Source organism: Anabrus simplex, chromosome 1, assembly GCF_040414725.1.
Source record: "Anabrus simplex isolate iqAnaSimp1 chromosome 1, ASM4041472v1, whole genome shotgun sequence".
Lineage (NCBI taxonomy): Eukaryota > Metazoa > Arthropoda > Insecta > Orthoptera > Tettigoniidae > Anabrus > Anabrus simplex.
This window is the reverse complement of record NC_090265.1, coordinates 1,628,196,626-1,628,219,133: the sequence shown is the minus strand read 5'-3', so window position 1 is coordinate 1,628,219,133 and position 22,508 is coordinate 1,628,196,626. Positions and strand designations below refer to the sequence as shown.

The 22,508-nt window shown below is 38.4% G+C and overlaps 1 protein-coding gene across 7 annotated transcripts in view; it reads left to right on the top strand.

The window, feature by feature from the left end:
- The window catches only part of Saf-B (Scaffold attachment factor B), a 307,055-nt gene that overhangs the window by 37,384 nt on the left and 247,163 nt on the right, over positions 1 to 22,508 (top strand). For 2 of the 7 annotated variants that reach the window (XM_067138301.2, XM_067138298.2), the window contains exons 4-6: positions 7,998 to 8,120; positions 15,429 to 15,462; positions 16,593 to 16,755. In XM_067138301.2, coding sequence (XP_066994402.1) covers positions 7,998 to 8,120; positions 15,429 to 15,462; positions 16,593 to 16,755 — 320 coding nt within the window. The remainder of the gene's footprint in view (positions 1 to 7,997; positions 8,121 to 15,428; positions 15,463 to 16,592; positions 16,756 to 22,508) is intronic. The other 5 variants (XM_067138299.2, XM_067138300.2, XM_067138303.2 and 2 more) reach the window with 5 other exon arrangements.

Genomic DNA, 22,508 nt, shown 5'->3' with positions numbered 1-22,508 from the left:
AAAACATGGTTTCGAATGTAAGTATCGATTCTTAAAAGTTCTTGAATGCATTCTATTCAATTCTGCGCGTCACAAATCCAATCAAATTGGAAAGATAAAAGAAATATCAAAACTTCAGAAATTACGGTTATTCGTGACCTTGAGGTCATCTGGAAAGCGCGCTCGCTGCACATGTCAGTACGAGTTTGAAATTATACCAACTATTTAAAATGTAACGTGCGCAAATAAAACGACTGCGGTTTTTGGTATTTTAACACGAAAACGTAAAATTTCCAGTCGTACATTAGGACCTAAACAGTAATAGGCAATTCCAAGACCTCCCATGGCTCTTTTTTTTTAAAAATTACATTTAGGTGCAACATGTGTTTTGGTCTCGCTAACATAATCATGTACGATATCAAAAATACTGAATTTGTGTTAAGAAGCAGATTCGATTCCTGCCTGAAAGCCCAGTTACTCTGCAGTGCCCTGAGCAAAGTGCCAAAAACCTCTTCGGCAGTACGATCGAAAAAAGTAAAAATATAAACATCTAACCCTGGACATAATATGGACGTTTTATAAGTGCGAACATTATAAAACTCGTTCCGTCTTCAAGCAGAGCTGTTGAAATGCTCCGTGTCTCCTTGCAATTGTTGTCGCCACTCTCTGCTTTATGATTTCCGAGATTCTCTAAACAATACCACCCGAATGCGATGCTAAGATGGTCCCTTTTGCAAGTTCACCGCCGATCGCTTTTCCAGTACCGGTACAGTACTTGCTTTAATTAATTAACGCCAAGATCCATAAATATGCCATAGCCGTCCTTTTGTGAGATACAGTTTATTAAAAAACGATTGATCGAGGATTTAGCGTTGATGGGACTGGAATTTCTGGACGGTTGATCCGGGAAATCGTTTCTTCGAGGAACGGATAATGCGGGACTTTTACAACGTGATTTAATTACGATGCTCGCGGGACCACGTAATTTGAACGCATATTCTGGGAAAACGTATTTTCCGGGAACGGATAATCGAGGTTCCACTGTAAATGATCCCCTATGACCACGTTTAATGTTTCATAACACTGGGTTATGTATGGGGCACTGTAACAAACACTTTACTGCATCATATGGTACACTATAACTGCGCAGAGCTTCTAAAACAGCAATAGAGCAGTTTGTACCATTTCCTGTATCAAGATAGTTCACAGAAACAACGTGCAGCTCTCTTTCCAATCTGGCTGGGACTTGGAATATGATGATAAAAACACAACGGCCCATTCTATCTGTAGTTTCATCTCATCACAGAGTATGTTCATTTTCTTCCTCACGAGAGCCTCTGCTGTTCTTTTCTGGTGGTCAGATGCAACTTGTAGAAAGGAAGAAAGACCTCAAATTATAACAAAATAATTTAAAATTACTGGATCAATTGCGTATGGGTAAGATAGGTCGATATGGAAATTGCGCTCAAATTCTGTAGCCTTCATTTTTGCGCGTGGTTTCTATGTCGTAATACCTAAACCGTACCCGATCAATGAAATCGAAGCTTACCCGGTAAATATACTTCACATAGAGTTCTCACACGTAGCAGCTTTTAATTTGAAAATCGGTAATCCAGGCTCTTTGCTTTCCAGGTTTTCCAGAGGTATTTTTGCTTTGGCAAATAGTTCAACTGTGCGTTTCGAGAAGTTATCTCTGGAAATTTTTCGTCTTTTAACCTGTGTAAGCACAGAAGATTGCTTTCTATGAGACGTATTAGCAGCAGGGATTGAACTTTCGTTACCCACGTGTTTTTCAGATTTAACATGTTTCACTATGCTATCCTTTTTTTCCAACCGAACTTTGCAATTACAATACTTCCAAAACACTGTCGCTCAATCTGTGGCATGTAAACCATCCTTTGCATTTTCCTGAGCCCTTTCGTGCGCTCCATAACCTAAACAATCACTCGACTTTCTACTATTCACTAGTAACAATTATGAACAGGAAAACAAGGGTGCGCCTGTCTTGTTATTTCCGTGACATTCGATTTACATTTCGATAATAATCTATACAGATCTTATTCCCATTGTAAATATCGATTCAAGTCAGCAAGCAGCAATCGATTGGAATGGTAGAAATATTTATGCATCGTATTTTGAGTATTTCTGACGATTTTGTCGAAATATATTGTTTTCGCCAGTAAAATAGTACAATTTTGCAGAATTCGTACCAAAATCGCATATTCATACTAATTTTGTATTTTGGGTCACAATTCGCATTTTGTCGCACTTCTATTTATGCGTAAAAATGATTTTATTCCACATTAGAATTACCGTAGGCTTGGATTCAGTACAAGATTAAAAAATTTGCACTTATCGCAAATGAGTTTTTTTTTCCAGGTCCCTATATGTAGATACTAGCTGATGTACCCGTGCTTCGCTACGGGATTGGATTCTCAGAGATACTGATCTTATGGTTTTCCTAACTGAAGTCAACATAGGTCATTACAAAAACGTCGGTAGGAATGTAGCGATTAAAATCAATGATATATAAAATACTCGATCAAATGATAAACCGCACATTTTCTCACTTTTAACAACCAGGACTACGCTGCCGATCTAACAGTCCAAAGTTCCAGAGGTGGAATGATCAAAGGCACAGATAGCCGTGATCCGTGAACACCCTTCGTCTCTTTTCGGCATGGAGGGAGTCGAATAGTGGTTACTCCCACGGCATAAACTATACCCTTCTACTAATCTGTTTCCTAGGAGTACCCGATAAGTCGGAAAATCTTAATTCACTACAATGGCGGCGGAAAAATCTATCGGACTTGGAGACAAATTTTTCCTCCAAGCAAGGGGAGAAACCCACCCTTCACTGCTAATTTGTAATAAAATGAATGTAGAATTTAATAAAAGTGAAGAGGAAGAAGCTTTAATTAATAAACGGCTCTTTTTAGGGCCGAATTTTTATTTATGAATTGTGCTATAATTTGGAATAGGCCTAAATTGTTCTATACCAGGCACTACTACTTTTACTACTACTACTAAGTGAGCCTCTGCCTTAAATATGCACACTGCTCATTCCAAACAGCGTGACAGGTTAGGAATCGCATAGCTGAAATACTACGATGAACCTGCGTGTTACGCACCAGCTGTATCAGAAAATGTATGAACCAGAGGAATGACGTGCTAAAGAAGAAAGTTTTTTAACTCCCCAGCTATTTCCCGCTAATATTCAGTCAGGCTGTTATATTTGGTACGCAGCAGTAATCCCATCTATCGGAGTTGAGAGGTGGCATAAGAGACAAACATCACATCAAACAATGGTCAATGTAATGTTACTGTTGATCAATGCTATGCACTTTTGATATTGTAGGTCTTCACATTTAGTTTTCTTCCGACTCTGAAATACCACTGTTACTATACTCAGTACGGTAAAACTGATTAAAACATAAATGATCGGTCATTGTATTCCCTATAACTTTTATGTTATTCTTTTCGATAGCACCAGCTTCTCTAGTAGCAATTACATTTTAGGCGCCTTCCCCTAAACTACAATTCCATCCAGGGTGAATAAATTTGTTTATAACTTACTGTTGCTTCTCATTCCCAGACTATATAACGATTTTCATTAAATTCTGTTAACCCCGTTTTCTCGTGGCTCGGGGTTGATATAGAATTACAATTTCATGAATATCTGTGTTATCATAGTCGGTACGGTAAAAATGTATAAGACATAAATGGTCGAAAATTTAATTCTATGTAACTTTGGTTATGTAGTATTTATCGATACAACCACTAAAATGTAAATATTTGAGAATTAAATTTTAGGCCTTCTCCTAAAGTACCATTTCACTCAGTGTGAATGGAGTGATTCCCAGCCTAGATTATAATGGTTCATTCTCCGACTACGCATGCCAATTTTCATTGAGATAGGACCACTCGTAACGTAAATATTTTACATTTTTGACCTCCCCCTAAACTACCATTTTACTCAGCGTGAATAAAATTATTTATAGCCTAGATTGTAGCGACTCATTCCTCGGCTTTGAATACCAATTTCCATTACGATAGGAGCACTGACATAAATATTTGAAAATTAAATTTTAGGCCTTCCCCATAACTACCATTTCTATCAGCGTAAATAAAATTATTTATGGCCTAGATTGTAGCGATAATTCCCTGACTTCGCATACCGATTTTCATCAAATTCTCTTTAGCCCTTTTCTAGTGATGCGTGTAGATACATACAGGCAGAAATTACGGAAAAGTAAAAGGTGCAATTCCTTGTTACTGTGGACATGACCGATACAGAAATACCATTCTGTTCAAATTCTGAGCAATGTACAGACAAAACTCTTATTTTATATATATATAGATTATCGTAGGTAAATTTTAATATTTCTGTAGTATTAGCCACCTCTGTCTGGAGAATATCCTTGTAACCAACAATCTTGACATACTGCTGACTCAATACTTCTGCCTTTTGAAGATCCTCTCATACACACTCCCCTTGTTCATTAATGATGCCTGGAATGTCAGTCTTGTTACCCGTTTCTGCCTTAAAGTACCTATACATACTCTCATTTTTCACTAAAATTTGTTTGACCGCCAATTGTGCTCGCCATCATGTTATCCTTAGCTGACTTCTTTTCTAGATTCAATTTCCTAGTAAGTTTCTTCAATTTCTCCTTACTTCCACAGCCATTTCTAACCCTATTTCTTTCCAACCTGCACCTCCTTCTTAGTCTTGCATTCATTGGTCGGTGTGTTCTGGTTGTTGGAGATTGTGATGAATAAGGTGTATAGCAGTTTGTTCGCTTTATCCTGTGAGAATTATGTTAATTTTGATGACAGCTTAGATAGAATGAGCTAAGGAAGGTATACAGTGTGTCCCTGTAGGAATGGTCAGTATTCAGGGGTATGACAGGAACAATCTTTTGAAGTAAACAGCTTCATATAGACATACGCCCTATTCTGAACGGTTTCAGAGATAGAACACAGTTAATGTACATTAGTTTTTGGTGTAGTGGCCCACATGTCTCTCATACACGCAAACTCTTTGATGTTTTGAAACGGGTACACGTTTTCCGCGTGTAATGTTCGCCCTACGTGTGTTCGTGAGACATTGATATGTGCAAAAAGTTGTCGTGTGCTGGTAATAGGACTACTCTGCATCATTTCAGCAATGTGTTTCTGTTCCTGCACAGGTTGATGAACGACACGTTGACAAAAATGTGAAAAATTGGTGGAATATCTGTTACATGCAATGTGCTGAAAACTCTAAACACTTTGATGAGCATTTCGGTGTGTTGAACACTTACGGAATTCCTCGACAGCATCAGAGGCACTACCATCACAGAAGCCATATGTATATATATATAGAACCTCGATTATACTTTCCCGGAAACTACGTTTTCCTGTATTTATTAAAATTGTGTGGTCTTGCAAGCATCCTAATTAAATCACGTTGTAAAAATCCTGCATTACCCGTTCCTCGAAGAAACGATTTCCCAGATCAACCTTAAAGAAATGTCAGTCCCATCAACGCTAAATCCTCTATCACACATTTTTCAAGAAACTATATCTTACGAAAGGACGGCTACGGCATACTTACGGATCTTGGTGTTGAAGTCCCGTCATTGTGGTAATTTGAAGAAGTGCTGTACTGGAAAAGCGATCAGCGGTGAACTTGCATAAGGGATCATCTTAGCATCGAATTCGGGTAGGATATTTTAGTGAATCCTCGGAAATCATAAAACAGTGTGTGGAGAGTGGAAGGAGACGTGCATTTTGACAGCTCTATTTGAAGACTGAACGAGTTTCGTCAAATGTTTGCAAAAACATCTACATTATGGCCAGGGTTAGATGTTTATTTTCTTACTTTTAACGAGTGTGTCGCTGAACAGATTTTCGGCATTTCCCTCAGCGCACTGTATAGTCATTGGTCTTTCAGGCAGGAATCGTTACTGCTCCTTAAGTTACACAAATTTAGTATGTTAATATTATCGTATACGATTATGTTATAGAGACCAGAACAGATGTTGCACCTTATATACATAAAGCCATGGGCGGTTTTTGGATTGCCTATTACTGTTTTCGTCATAATATAAGTCTGGGAATTTCATGCTTTTGTGTTTAAATGTTATAGAAACCGCAGTTGTTTTATTTGCGCACGTTACATTTAAAAACTTTGTATCATTTCACACTTGTACAGCAAGCACGCTTTCCAGCTGAGCTCAAGGTCGAGAATTATAATTTCGGAATTGTTAATGAAATTTTTTCTTTCCAATTTGATTGTGATTAGTGATGGGCTGAACTAAATATAATGCATTCGAGAACTTGAGGATTGATACTTCTGAAACCATATTCTAGAGTTCACATAACCTTTAAAAGTCGATGTAGGCCTAATTTACGCGGAACAAGATTCCCATAAACTGACTAGGAACAGAATACCTGTGACCAAATTACAATGGGAGATTTAAAGAAAAAATTGCCATCATGTTGGGCGCTTTTGAATCTGATGTGCTTTTTTTTATTATGCTAGTGAATGAAAAACAACTTGTGGTCGACTGTTGTGTGGCTTGGCATTACGGGTATTAGATTTTTCGAAGTGTTTGGCAGATCAAAGTTGCTGAACTGAAAGAAGTTTTCAAGGGAGTATGACGAAGTGTTCAGAGGAAACTAACAAATTTTCCCCAGTAATACTGAAAGTAAAGTTTCGAGATTTTTAAGTCGCGTAGCGGTAATTAACGTTCAAGGCCAGCTCCGCGGTGTAACTTGCCTTCCTCTCACCCGGAGGGCCTGGGTTCAATTTCTGACCAGGTCAGACATTTTTACCTTGATGTGAGGGCTGGTTCCAGGTTCAGTCATTCTACGATTACCTGTAATTGAGGAGCTATTTACTGGTGATATGGCAACCCCGGTCTAGAGAGCCAGGAATAACTGCCAAGAGGATTCGTCAGAGTGACCATGCGTCACCTCGTAATCCGCAGGCCTTTGGACGGCGGTCGCTTTTTAAGCGGAAGGCCCTTTGAGTTCTGTAGTTTGGTTTGCTTTAGGGGCGTTTGTAAGATTAAAAATATACATATTTCATTTTTGTATTGTCAGCCAAATTGTTGATGGTTCATTACCAGATTTTCCGTTTTCACGTGTTCGTTTTTTTCCATGGTCCCTCCAAAAACGAGAATCGAGGTTCCACTGTACACCCTATCTTCATATTTGTTATTAGTGTAGATGTGTGGCACTTTAGCCAGTACTTGTACAAACACTGTTATCCATTTGCTTCTCTTTGATACACTCACAATTCCTTGCACCACTTAACACACATTGCACCATGGACAACTGCACGTTCACTGGGCTAGTTTAATGGCAGAAAGACATTCCGAAGAGGTTCAAAGCAACGAGGTAGGTTGGGCTAGAATAAAACGTCAGAGGTTAGGTGGGTAAAACACATACGTGCGCGCCACTGGACCAAGGATAAATATACATTGAATGTGTTTTATCTCGGAAGCTATTTGGAATGGGGAATGTTTCCATATGAAATTCTTTGCTTCCGATGATCGTTCCTGTCATATCCTTGAATGTTGACCATTCCTACTGGGACACTATGTTGCAGTAAGATGAGTGTGATACTCCTTTGCTACTGTTAAAGTTTCCCTTTTATTCGTGTGGGATACTCCTTGGTACTGTTAAAGTTTCCCTTTATTCGTGAGGCTTCCTTTACCTCATTCTTCAGCAGTATATGGATGTGCTTCTGTCTGAGGATCCTTTGTTCATGCATCCATTGCCAAAGGTTGGTATGTTGAGTATAATACACAATTCAGACACTTTAATTATATTTCAGTGGTTAGAGTATGCTAGGTCACATGAAGCTGGGGCAACAAGGACATTTTTATCCTTCTTTCTTCCTCATGTTTTCTTGGTTCATAAAAATAACTAATTATCAGTACTTTTCATGGTCTTTTATCATGAGATTTCATTATACTGCTTTTACATTAGACTGTTTAAGAATCATTTCTAAATTTATATTACAGGTACATGAAGACCAAAGTGATAAAAATGTGCCTGAAGCTAATGGTGTGGACAACGAAGATTCCATCAACTTGACCATTGGGGAGGATGAAGAAAAACTTCTAGCAGATGAGGTTGGTCATGAGGTTAGCACGTCTGATGTCCTTGTATTCCTATTTTCCTTCACCTACACCCTTTTATTCTGGTTTATACTTCGGTTAATTGTTGGTTAAGCTGATGCTGTGCAGTTCACACACAGAGCATTGAGGCGCTGTGTACCGTATTTACTCGTGTATTAGACCCCCTGACTTTTCAAGACTAAGAAAATGAAGGGGGAGGGTTATCTCGCCTACAAGACTCCCAATGTAAGTTATCGGAGAACGATACCGCGTCAAAGCGTGTACAAGTCTTATTGCAGGTCTGATGACATCGTACAAATTTTTGAATATTTTTGTCTGTGTGACCGATGAAATTTAAGCACGCGTCGAAGTCACGTGGTACATCTTCGTTTTGCAGTTAAGAAATGTCCGCCTCCGTAGCGTAGGCCTACTTGCAGCTCTGAGGATGTTTAACAAGTAGGTGAGGTGAATAGTTTCGTGTCCAACCTGCGCATTGCAAGCATTCGTCATTCCTGCTATATGTCTGTGTTTTGTAGTTAATATCCGCCAGCATAATGGTTGCCACAATTAGCTTCCGTTCTTGGGAGTCTGTGTTCGATTCCCGGTACCATTCTGCCAAAGATGTCTGAAAGGCAGGATGGTTGATACGTGGTAAAAATGGTACAACTCCACCATTGGGGGTGTGTCTAAAGAGCTGCACCACATCGGGATGAGGAAACTAGTTCACTTTAGTTAAGAAAGTTCATGGTTGTTTTTATTAACATAGCAGGCGAGATCATTAACAGAGTGATTGTTTAATATCTTGTAACTCGGACCAATAGAGATATTTTTTGGAGAGAAGTTGAAAAGGTGATAAAAACAATCCATTCATGATGGTTGTTTTACTCACCTACTAACATTATTTTCGATTCTACGTCCCCACTTTTAATGATTTTCGGAGGCGTCCAGCAAAACATACTTTGTTAACTATTCTTTTCTTTGTTCCTTTAAATATTGCGCTTAACAATCTTGTTACATAGACAAAGATTGGCCTTATGTTTCTGTATTACTATTTGTTTCTTCAATAATTTAAGAAATCTTCTTTCCAAAACAAGCTCCTTATCTTTGCGTGTTAATTTCCTCATAGAACTTCGTCTTGATACTCAACGTAATATTCAATTTTCCACCTTGCTAGTTTTAACAATTTAAAAGTTCTGCATTTGTCTTAATCACGGCCGTTTGGATTTCGTTGGTCTGAACATTCTTACTTCCTGTTCATAGCCTATTTGATTTGACATGTCTGTATTTCCTTTCAATATATTCACGGCCTATTTAATTCCATATGTCTGTATTTTACTGTAACATATTCACAGCCTGTTTAATCCCATATGTGTATTTTATTGTAACATATTTTACTACTAGGAGCCTTCGTGGCTCAGACGGCAGCGCGTCGGCCTCTCCCTGCTGGATACCATGGTTCAAATCTCGGTCACTCCATGTGAGATTTGTGCTGGACAATGCGGAGGTGGGACAGGTTTTTCTCCGGGTACTCCGGTTTTCCCTGACATCTTTCATTCCAGCACCACTCTCCATTCTCATTTCATGGCATCTATCAGTCATTAATAAATCACTTTGAGAGTGGCGACCCCATCGTACTAACAGCCTATATATGATTCATTCATCACATCCCTGACCCGGTCAAAGACTGGAAGACAGGTTGTAGGTTTTTCATATTCTTCTACTGCATGATTTCTGACATTCTATCGCAATTCATGGCAAAAGTTACGATTCTAACACCTCGCTTCGACATAATCAGGGCAATGAAATGGTACATTAGCTGTCTTCTTTGCTGCTTCCCTTTCAGACCTGTAAGAAAACTGGCGGTGTGAATTTTTGTTTGTACGTCAAAAACGGACTTTTTTTAGTTTATTGTACAAAATAAAAATTAACATCTGAATAAAAAAATACAAGCACCCGCACAATTGTGCGTATCAGGACTTAATTCACTACTTACAAGAAAGAAAAATTACCTCAGCGCATGTGAATATACATATGTACAAGATCAAATGTTCATGCTGGGGCTGTACCTTAATTGAGGCCACTGCCGCTTTTGTACACTAACAATTTAATGTCATCCCATATTGATTTCCAGTTCCCTGTTCCCTTATCACCGCTCCCTAGGCTACCCCGTTTCCCTGAATGTACCTCCCTATTACCCTTCCAAACAAATTTCCTAACTACCGAGCTCGATAGCTGCAGTCGCTTAAGTGCGGCCAGTATCCAGTATTCGGGAGATAGTAGGTTCGAACCCCACTGTCGGCAGCCCTGAAATTGGTTTTCCGTGGTTTCCCATTTTCACACCAGGCAAATGCTAGGGCTGTACCTTAGTTAAGGCCACGGCCGCTTCCTTCCCACTCCTAGCCCTTGCCTATCCCATCGTCGCCATAAGACCTATATGTGTCGGTGCGACGTAAAGCAACTAGCAAAAAAAAAAAAATTTCCTAACTTATACGTACCACTGTGGTTTAAGTGAAGGCCATCTGAGCGCAGATCCCTATCTCCTACCCACCCGTTAGGATCTAGAAATTTCACTCCCAGTTTCCCACATATCCACTCTATAGTCTCATTTAAATCCCCAATCACCTTCCAGTCAGTATGCCTCCTACACAGTATTCCACTGATAATCTCCGCTTTCTTAAACTTCAAGCTTGCTTCATTTACCAGATCCCATACATCTCCAACTATGTTGTGCTTTATTGAGTTTTTGGTTGCCAAATTTACCTTTAGGATATGCTGATCGTGTGTTATGAAATGCGAAAAGTTTGAAATAAACAATGAAGAGTTTTTGTGAGCAGGAAAATATGTGTTGTGACGTTACTGTGACTAGTGACTATAGTAAGAAACCAATAGTAGTTCAAAAATTTAGGGAGGAGTACTCAAAACAATGGCCAACTCAGATATGTATTGCAGGTCACCTGTTACTCTGGTATTTTAGAATCTGACATTATGTTCCCGTCTTTGAATATGTTGCATGCGGTTGAGTTGCACGTTGTTCATTGACTTTTTTATGATTTGCAAGTTAGTGAGATCGCAGGAAAAAAAGAAATCTTCAGCTGCCGCCACACACACAAAAAATCTGTGCCATAACGGCTGCATTACTAATTGCTTTTCTTGAAATTTGGCATATGTCATTCCTTGTTGCCAGCATTTCACCTCGGTGTGCTAAGTTGGGCTCATCAGTTGGTAAATAGCACACCCACCAAGACGCATGGCTAGTGCATATCGTGGAGGCCACTGCATAGGCTACTTGGAGCCCCCGGCAGTGCCAATGCACTCTGAAGCTTTGTCAATTTGTACCAAAGTGCACATCATCTCTGCCAGCAAACGGACCACTGGCTACTGTGATTTCCGAATGACTTCGAGACACAGAGTGGTGCAAGTGCGGACGTTGTGAAGCAAAGACTGGTTATGAAAACTAATGCTAACTAGCGGTCGGTAGCCTTTCGCCAGTTTGTGTACTGAATCAATTCAATGATTGCTTTAGGAAGAAAGATGTTATACCATCTTGTGTTGTAAAGGCAGTCCGGAAACAATATCCAATATTCCAGTCTGAGTGGCAAGAACTGGAAATCTTTGATAATAACAAATATAAAAGTATGTTTAAGTAATATTGTTTTTTATATCCCACTAACTACTTTTTGAAAAAGGTTTCTGAATACGTTGAGGTGCTGGAATTTAGTACCGTAGGAGTTCTTTTACATCACGGTAAATCTGCTGACACTATTTGAGCATCCTGTCTCAATCAGGATCGAACCTGCCAGCTTGGGATCAAAAAGGCTGCGCCTTAACCGTCTGAGCCAGTCAGGCCGTAAAAGTATCTTTAGAATATTTCAAATTACTTTGTAATATATGTATACAGATGCACGCTTTCCAAGATCAGATTTCATTCTCATATTTAGTGCAGGCACAAAACCTTCTTTTAAGACAAGTTTTCTGTTTTGTCTCAGAAGTTCGACTTCATATTGAATCGATATTTCATAGCCCTGCTGTTTAAAATGTGTAGAGTATACGAAATTCATGTTGGTGGGAAATTAGCATGACTATTTTTTAATAGCTAAGCGTGATTTTTGGAGATGTCTCGTGATTGGGAATTCTTTGAAAACTTACACTGTCTTCCTGGTGTAAATTTGAAGTGCTTGTGTGGTTGCACCATGTACAGCACAGTAAACCAGGTTTTCATTTAGGCATTGTTTACAGTAATCAAATATCCCGAACCACCAGTTCCACAGTCTTCTGCTACTCCTACTAATAGCGCTCAGGAGGCGACTCGCCAATATTGACGCCATGTAAATTTACTAGAGGGTCCACATTTTCAATACAATATATAAGTAAATAATATTTAAATCAGTCGTGGGACCAGTTTTCAGCCTGTTAGTGGCCATCTTCAGCCAAATTAAATAAAAACACATTATGTGATAAAACATATGTATACCAGACAAAGACATTGTTGCACGAATGTTGTTATTAAAATACTTACAATAACAAAAATTAAGGTTATTTTAATCTGGTCATATGTCTTTAAGTTGACTTAGAACCGCAGGCAAAGAAGTAAACCTGGAAATCATAGCTAGAATTAGGAATAAATAAATATACAGAAAATAAATTAAATAGGAGAAAAATTATTTACTAGACTCGCCTCTAGTGTCTGATATAAAACAAGCACTGACTTGGAGGAAGCAGGCAAACCCCGTACACAAGGGTATGGATAGGGAATAAACGCTGACTTGTTGGAAGAAGGCAATGTAAACTTTTTCAATCGTCGCTGGCATTCTTGCAATGGTATTCTGTTTGCTGGTGAACAATCGAGAACGCACTGCCAAACGAAATGTTCAACATGCCGGCATTTTTCTGCAGTGTTCTGCGCCGATTCGCTCTAATAATCCCATCCACACGGTCAACATTTGCAGAGGTACTAGACGTTGCGGGCCTGATTTTGCGATATTTGTCTGTGAGATCCGTGTGTCCAGCTTCAAATTGCCTTACTGCTTTACAATACCTTGCGGAGAAATTGCACATTTACCCTATGCAGGGGTGAATTCACAATGAATGTCCGTGCAACTGGACCGTTTAGCCCATAGAAATTTTTTCGTTGCACGCACCCTTATCATTCGCAGTACTCACCTCAATAAATTCCTGCAGTGGCTATATTGAATGTCGCAGCGACCAGAAATCGCAAGTACGCCCTAGCTAAACTCTTGTTATGATTTTGTCATTGATCTTCACCTCCTCCATATATTCCAGGTCATCCTTTCAGCTCTTCAGTCTTGTCTGTCAGTGTTAGTTTGTTGATTACACCGATTTGAATATATTATGATTAGGGCTTGGATTCATATGCACCAAAAACTTCAAAAATGTGCATGCACATATGCACTAAAAATGTAGTACATATGTACTGAAAATAAAACAAAATACACTTACGAAGGCATTATTTAATTTTAACTCACTGTTAAATTGATAAACGGTTACTTGTGAAATGATGTATGCCAGTAGGTTATTAACTGTTTTTCAATATTTTCATAGGTCAGTGACTTTCTGTTGTCAGACAATTAATTTATACATTGAAAATGATCATTATACACCGATGGACGTAACTGGGCAATACTTGTTCACTGGCACAGACTGCTCGATGAATTATTCTGGCAAAGACTGTCTGATTCCAAGTATGTAATTGCTTAACTACTTCGGTCCTGGATTTGATTCCAACACCACACTGAGTTTCCTTTTAACTTTTACTCCAGTTTCATCAGAAACACCATTTAAAGAACTAATGGCGTTTTGAATTAACGGAAGGGATTAGTGTAGAGGTGCACCGCGAGTTTCTAGGTCGTTAATAGCCATCTAAAGTGATGAATAATGCACATGGATGAAACTCATGTCTTTATATACAGTTTTAGATTCAAATGCGCCCTTTGCTTCACAAACACACGCAGTATGATTATCAACAATACTTTACACTATATCTTTTACTTGATTAAAGTTCTCCTGGTAGAATTATACTGTGGATAACCATGTTCCCCATCTTGTGAGAACAGGTTTTGGTGGAAATTGTTGTGAAAAGGGTCATTATCGGTCTACCTGCTTCTATTGCGTCACTGAAAGCACTTACCTTGATCGGGAAAGGCTTCTCATGTTGGCAGTGGATGTACAACATTATAGAGTTCATTAGATTTTTCATTTTGTTCAGAATTCTTGGATAATCGATCACAACATAAGGGAAAAATATATCTGTATATGCACTTACGATCAAAATATGCACTAACCTTCGAAATATGCATTTGCATTTGCTCATATGCATTTATAAAAATCTGGGCCCTAGTTATGATACATCGTCCATTTGTCACAGCTCCCCCAGTACTTGAAAAACGGTGTGTTGCATACAGGAGACCCCCTAGCACTTTCTTAGGCCGCACCATATTTTGTTATTTTTAAGCTGTTATTACAATGGGTTCGCTATTCTGAAGGCATTTTATAGTTCCTGCCAGTAGATGAGGCCGCTCCTAACCTTCTTATGCCTTCTACAGCTGCCTCTAACACTCTTGATGGGCTCCAGTATCATTTCCTACACTAAGGGGACAATCACCTCACCCAGGAGAACATGTGCATTCAAGGCCGTTGATCCTCTTACGGTGTTGATTTATTTCTCGCTGCCTATCATTTGGCTCAGAGTTGTTAGCGGTGCGATCTACTCTTATCTTTATCAAAATAAATTGTTTATTCCCCTCAAGTAACTAATGTAGAATAAAATCTAATTTACAGAAGCTTATTTTCATCCACACTTTTGGATATACAGTATATGCAATCTCCATTCTGAATGACCAGGTTCGGAGGGAGCTCGAGCTATCAACGACTTTGGTCAACATTCGTTGAACATGCTACATTACAATAATTAATAGGTTTTTAGTTTTTTCTAGTCACCTATATAAAAATCTACAATTATCTATACCGCCAAAATAGTAAGTGAATATGGGACCACACAGTGGACCTTGCTGAAATTTGTGCTCTCTTGCATGTACTCCCTGTATTCTTCTCCTGTTCTTTTTCTCTTTTTTTAATGTTCCTCTCCCATGAATTTAAAATCTTGCACCTCTCTGTTCTGTGGTTCCCGACCTTTCTTTCATTATTGGATACACACCTACCCTCTTCAGTTCATATTGTTGAGAGTTTACTGTAGGCCTACTGTCATCCATGCAAAAGTGTGTTTATTACATGTTGTGCTTCATATCAGTGTATGTATATGTATATCTGCATTTGTGCATTAACTTGGATATTTAGATATCATTTCTTTTTTATTTGCAGGAAGACAGTAGCAGCCAAGAAAAGGAGGCTAAAGGTATTGTGCAATATGACTTATTTTTATTACACACAAGTCATTATGTAAATGTAATATCAAGAGCCAAGGTTATGGAAGTTTTAGTTTGGTTCTTGTGGTGGTATGCTAGCTTGTGTTTTAAACTCTATAATATCGAGCAGCTGTAACGGAGTGATGGACTCTAAGCTTGGATCGACATACTGAGGTGAACAGGTATAACTATGGATATATGTACTCAATTTTTATATTTCATCAGAGTGGAGTGTGATGACATCCTGGGATACTCAGCATACACATTGGAGAAGAACTTGGTAGCAGAGAGGATGTGATGCCAGTGCATTTGCTTCAGAGAGTTTTTAAGTTTCATTCAGCCAGAGGATTTATTCATCATAAAACTTGGGTGGCCCATTTACATTTGACCAAAGAATATCATGATGAACCATCTTAATTTCCACAGTTCAGTTTAGCCACCATGAAAATTAGAATATTAAAACACAAGCTGCTACCGCCTGGGAGGACATTTACTGGGGCACTTGATTATACATTTCTCCAAAATGAACTCGGTTGAGACCTTTTTTGCTTACTAATTTGTTAATTGAAATTTCATAAAGAAATTTTACAAGTTAATAATTGATCAACAACTGAAATGTAATTTGCATTTGAAGTGTAGATTGGAGCTTTGTTCCGGAGCCTAAACCTCCAGTGTGTCCATGTTCTGCTTATGGGAGAATTATTATTATTTGTTTTGAAGACTGCTGACAGGCCTATATGAATGAGCCACCCAACTGCCAATCCCCTTCATGCCCCCATCTACGTGTTTTCTCGATCTGCGTGAAGATGTGTGTGTATGCTCAATGAGTCATCCAGCTACTAGTTGTCTGCTTAACATTCATGAGAAGATTCACTTTTTTGCCTTGCTTGATAAGGCATTTATTCTGTGATGGTGTCAGGTAAGTTTGAGGGAGAGGGGATGGGTCAAGGCAGCCAAATCTCCCTAGCAGAGTAATGCTTGTACACTCTTTCAGTAGTAGAGAATGGTCTTCAGCCACGAGATAGCAGCAGCCATCTTGGCGGCAACAGCAGCTTCAGCTGGCAGTTCTGCGAGGCAACATGTGGAAGTGTTCGTAATGCTTCCTTGATTGTCCATGTAGATGAGGGTGAAAGTGCAGGAGTGAGTCATGAAGAAGGCACAGCTGGAGGGGATGGCAAGAAGGAAGCTGCAGGCCAGGAAGAAGGCAAGCAAACTTCAGGTGAAGACAAAGAAGACAAGATGCAAGAGGAACACAAAGATGACAAAGGAGACAAGGGCAAGAGGTTTGTCTCATACTCTCGGTTTGTATTCTCGTCAGATCCAGAGCTCAGAATATCAGCGTGGCAGTACGCTACTTCTGTTAAACTTCTCACCTGTTGTGCTGCACAGTGTTTAAAATACATGCATGGTAATACATCATGTTTTATGTGTAGGTAACCGATTACACAGTTTTAGTATCTCATTATTGCACCTCATTCATTCAGTGATTAGACTTCTGTAAAAGAACGTCACATGTCGTTTGCAAGGATTTAGTTGCCTTAACTACGTTGTATTGTGTAATTAAATTTTATCGTTAGTGTCAGAACTCAGATGACCAATGAGAATCATTGGATGGGAATAATTGTTCTGATTTCTGATGGTAGTCTACAGATTGAAAAGCTTTTAATGTTGAGGATCATCCATCATGACAGCGACATACTTTTCTTAAACTAGAAAGGATTTTCCTTTGTATGGATTCTTGCGATGAAGAGCTTAAGAATGAGATGTTTCAGCAAGAAGTGAATGAGACCTATGTTAGTCCATAGGTCATTCTTTCAGAAAATTTTTTTAGGTACATTTGGATTTGGCATACAGTAATACTCAATAGCATATCAGTAATTTAGATTGACTTTTGCGCAGTATGGGAAAGAACTGTGTTGCGAAACAATCGTGAGAATTGTGTGCATCTTAGTACAGATCACACATTACCTTAGTGAATGTATGAATAGTTTCACTGTATATAATTTAAAAGAATAGAGGATTTGAGACACATTAATAATTTTTTCACTTTCTATCAAGTCTATCTTGCAAAATCCCATTTTCCTTTAAGTAAATATGATTCAGTATTGAGTGTGTAACAGTATCGTGAACCTTTGCTATATTGTAAAAAAATTTATTTGATTGCATATCAGTTTCTGTAACGTAATGATTGAAAGAACGATCAAGTAAGCAATGTCATTCTTGGAAATCTTGGTGGATGTACTGTACATGAGATAGTCTGAAATATGGGAATGAGAGCGGTTGATAATGTGCAATGCCACTTTTGTCTGGTATGAATATGGAGTTAACATTTTTGCCCAGGTTATGCTCATGGCAAACATACAATTTAACCTGTTATTTTAATTTGCTGATAAAGTTCATATTTAGTTAGAAAGACAAGAATAAAACATTGTTTTCTATGGTGCCATAAATATTTAGACTATTTAAAAGATGTATATATATATAAAACTGGGAGGCTGTTTATACTACTCCCAAGGAAATTCTGTCATGGAATTATAGAAAAATTTGAGAATGACTGACATATCTGGGTGATGACATGAAATACACATTACATCTACAGAGGATAATATGATTTTCCATACGGCATGGGGGAGAAGTGTTGTGTGTGAGGCAACATATAATTCATTGCCTGTTCATTTTAATCATTGTTTGCTACAACACAATTCTTTATTCATCTGTCGGTGGTGAGAGTGGAAATTTGGGTAGGTTATAAAATTTTAATATTTCACATGTGTGTTTACTGAGATGACCCTGAATTACATTTTCTGCAAGAACCTTGTTCCGTTGGAGAATCGCAGGTAAGCGTTCATATCATCATTAACGTACTGGATAGTGGACGAATAGTTGACACATTTGAAAAGCAAATATAAATGCATCTTATGTTCTATGTTGTTCAAATTGCGCGCACACCTTCCCTGTTTCATGGAGACAACTGCAGAGGTGACCGTTATTTTTTTTTTTTTTGATTGCGTACATTACAGTGAACTTTCTTCCATGGCCGACCACTGCTGACTCTCCGTTCAGCAGCACGCTAAAACAGTTACCTCTAATTGTGAATCAAAAAGCGTACGGTGATTTGAAGGAGATTTTGAGCTATATTTCAGGCTAGTGGGCATCAGCAATGAACACCATCCTTTGCTTATGGAAACTTTGAAGAAGGCAGTGTGATGGAAGGTAAGAGACCACGTGCACCAGCTGTTCGGTCTCCTGGAAACATACCTGCACTGTGCAGCCCACACAAGTCAATACGGCGAGCTTGAAGAGAAAGCAGAATATTGCGCCGTTCAGTTGAAAAAATGTTACAGGGTGACCTTCAATATTGTACCCGTACAAAATGACTACTATGCAACCTAACGGATCTTTGCAGCAGAAGAGATTGCAATACGCCTTATGGACGCAAGATCAAGATGGATTGTTTAACACCTGGTCCTCAGAAGTTATTTTCATTTCATGGGGACAGTTAATAAACAAAATGTGCGGTTTTAGGCTACAGAAAAGATGGTCATTGTTCATCGTGTATGGGGAAAACTGTGTGGCTCTGTCAAGTCTTGGGTTGATTGGACCATTTTTCTTTAGTCAGACAGTTAATGCACAGCAATAAAAGGACATGCCTCATTTTCTAGCTACAGAACTCCCTATTCATATTCAGTGGTTCATGCAAGATGGTGCAACACCTCACATAGCCAACAATGTTCTTGAGTTTTTGAGCGGAGTATTTGGTGATCAAGTAATGGCTCATCTTTACACACAGTACAACAATAATGGGAGATTCTTTAGGCCTCCAGATTCAAATCCTTGTGATTTCTGTTTAAGGGGCTATTTGAAAGAAAATCTTTTTGCTTCAAGACTTGATAATTGCAGGGAAATGCGTGTCCGGATTGTGCAGCTCTGTAGTGAAATTTATGAAGACCTGTGATGCAAAGTCGTCAAACGTGCGTAGTAGTCTTGATGAGGTTGTCTTAATGGAGGCCACGTTGGACATATTATAGTGAAATGCAAGTTACCTGAGTAAAATTTAGTGTTGTACAAAAAATACTTATTCTAAAATAAAACGTGTCAAGTATTCGTGCACCAACTGTACATAGCATTACCGAACTTAGAATATTGATCTGAATTCTCAACTTGTCACATAGTTTCCTTTGTATTGTCATTCGTTCCTTGTACCAGCAGGATTTGCAGTTCATGAATTTTTCATGTGGAGAAGCCTGTAACCATTTTACTTATTTGTTGAATTAAGGAAATTCATTTGATGATTGAAAATTGCTGAAGCCATAGGCATAAATGGTTCTGAACAACTATTTTACAATGTGTAACCAAATATTTTCAAATCAGACATATAATCAAGACACTAGTTAAGAATCTTATCAAGAATTCTAAGCTTAAAGCTCATAGGTTTACAAATGTTCGAGTGTGGTGCTAGGAGGATGCTGAAGTACATGCCTTACTAATGATTCAGAAACTCCATTCAAGCAATTTGATCTCAAAACTGGTCAGTCCAAAATGGTGATGTCACAAGTCAGAGGACAGAACACCTGTATAAACATCACTAGGTGGAGAACACTTAGAACAAATTTGAGTAGTTTATTAGCAAGTAGTGGTTCATATGCAGAAGACTCCACTAGATTACTAGAATGAACACAGTTGCAACGATCTGCTCCTCTTCTATAAGCAAGTCCTTAGATCTCTATCACTGGTGTATAAAAATTTTTTTTTTGGCAGTTACAAGAGAAGCAGGCTTTTTAACTAAGATATTAGCAGACTTGAAGCTGTGGAAATTAAGTTCCTAAGACTCTGGTCGAAAAAGAGAGAGGAAGAGAGTTACTGAAAACTGCAATATGAATATATTAAATGAAGCTTTGCAGTTAATAGTTCCACCCGGGTGAGTCATGAAAAATTCACAGCCTGTTTCCAGTCATTTGAACGGGTCAGAAATGGATTGAATAAAGCTACAATTTAGCATTGAGGGTAGGAATTATGCTGGCTGCCCAAGCCTTTCACACTCCTGGGGCAATGATTATTGACTGACAGACGAAATGACATTGGAGTGTGTTGGTCGAATGAACGATGACTGGAAAACCTGTCACGACTTGGGTTTATCCACTACAAATCTCAGAGTGACTGGGATTTGAACCACAGAACCCAGGGATGAGAGATGGCGCAGTCTCCTGAGCCACGGTGGTTATAGTGGGTGACAGTCATCTCATGTGAAAATGTGTTTGTAGTTTTATTTCAGATCTGTTTTAATCTGTGTGAATAACTTCATTTGTACGTATTGTGAAAAATGTGCTTTGTTTTACTTATGGTTGTGTGATTAGGTTTTAGCATTTCGGTTTGTACACTCCAGTATTTGTTCTGCTTAGAGTGCACTAGGTGTAAGAAAATAGGATACCATATCATGACCTTGCGCAAACAAGTAAATACATAAATTATGAACAATTTATATCACGTTGCTAGGCCCTCCAGCAGAGCTGTAGAGTCCAGGAAATGCTTTTTGCTTATGTACCACTGTAGTTGGGAATACAGATTATGGATACGAAGTCGAAAGTTGATCAAGAAATTTGAAATGTCTATTATTGCCATGTCATTAATTATTAATCTACCTCTTATAACAAGCGAAATAATTGGAACCTTCTCTGCGATGCTTGATAGCAATATATAAATCCGCTTGATACCTAGTTGGAATACGACAGTTGAATTCCTATTCTCCAGAAGTTCAATTCAAGCTTATATTTGTCGGACATTGCTTTGACGTTACACGCTGTTAAAAAGTTAATTTGAAATTATCTGTATAGCCAAGGTTCACTGCTGTGTTCTTTAGTATTTATCAAAATACACTGATTTTATTGAAATTTTGCTACTCTAGCAGAAAACCACTTGAAAACTGAAACTTTTTGCTTAACTAATCTGATCTTAAATTTTTGAGTTAGTATCTTTGTATTAGAAGCTTATGATGTTGGAATCTTCCTTTTATTGTGTTGATCTGCAGTCGTGATCCCTCCTTGTTTGGAAAGAAGAATGTCTGTCTTGACTACTGTAGTACGAAATCTTAAATGGTTGTTAGGTACTTCGTACATAGAACACATTCTTTTTTCTAAAAGAAAATCTTCTAATATAAAAAAAAAAATCATGGTTTTATTTACACAGTATGTGAAAGTGGTGATTCAGGGTGTCCAATACTGAAGTTGAACTTGCTCTGCTTTTTATATTTTATGTTTAGGATTTTATTTTGATTATTATTTCCGCACCATAATACTGGCATGTGCTGTGAATGTGACATCAATTTTATTGATGCGGCAAACGTACCTTTCAGAACTTTGAAATTGAAGATCTGTGGGGGGAAAGACTTTCACATAACTCTTGTCTCTGTTGCCTCTGTGTGTTATGTTTATTTGCTCTCTGTTGGTCATATATCTATCATTTTATCGAGAGGTGCTAAAAATATGGTATCCAAAAAAGTCTTTCACCAATATTATTGTTGACTCCCCTCGCTTTACGTATGGGGAGGCATTATGAGCTTAGATTTTTATTTATTTAGCTTATGGCTTTTAGTGCTAGGAGTGCCAGGACATATTCGACTCGCCCAGTTAACATCTTTATGTTTGACACCCTTGAACAACCTCCACGTTTGGGTGCGAGATGGAGGTAGGGTGAGAGTGAAACCTAGTGTTGTCACTTATACTGCTCCTGTTGAATAATATAAAGGGATTTGCTCTAGGCGTAACATCTACATCCCAAGGACGAATCTCGTCACCATCCCTCCTAGGTTTGTGTTTAATAATTCAAATTCCCACTGGCCTTCTCTTAGATATACAATATACAGCGGAATCTCAATTCTCCGTTTTTGGAGGGACCACCAAAAAAAAAAAAAAAAAGTACAACATAGTAAAACGGAAAATCCGGGAATGAATGAACTGTGAACAATTTGGCTAAACATCACAAAAAAAGAAATATGTATACTTAAAATCTTACAAACACCCCTAAACCAAACCATACTACA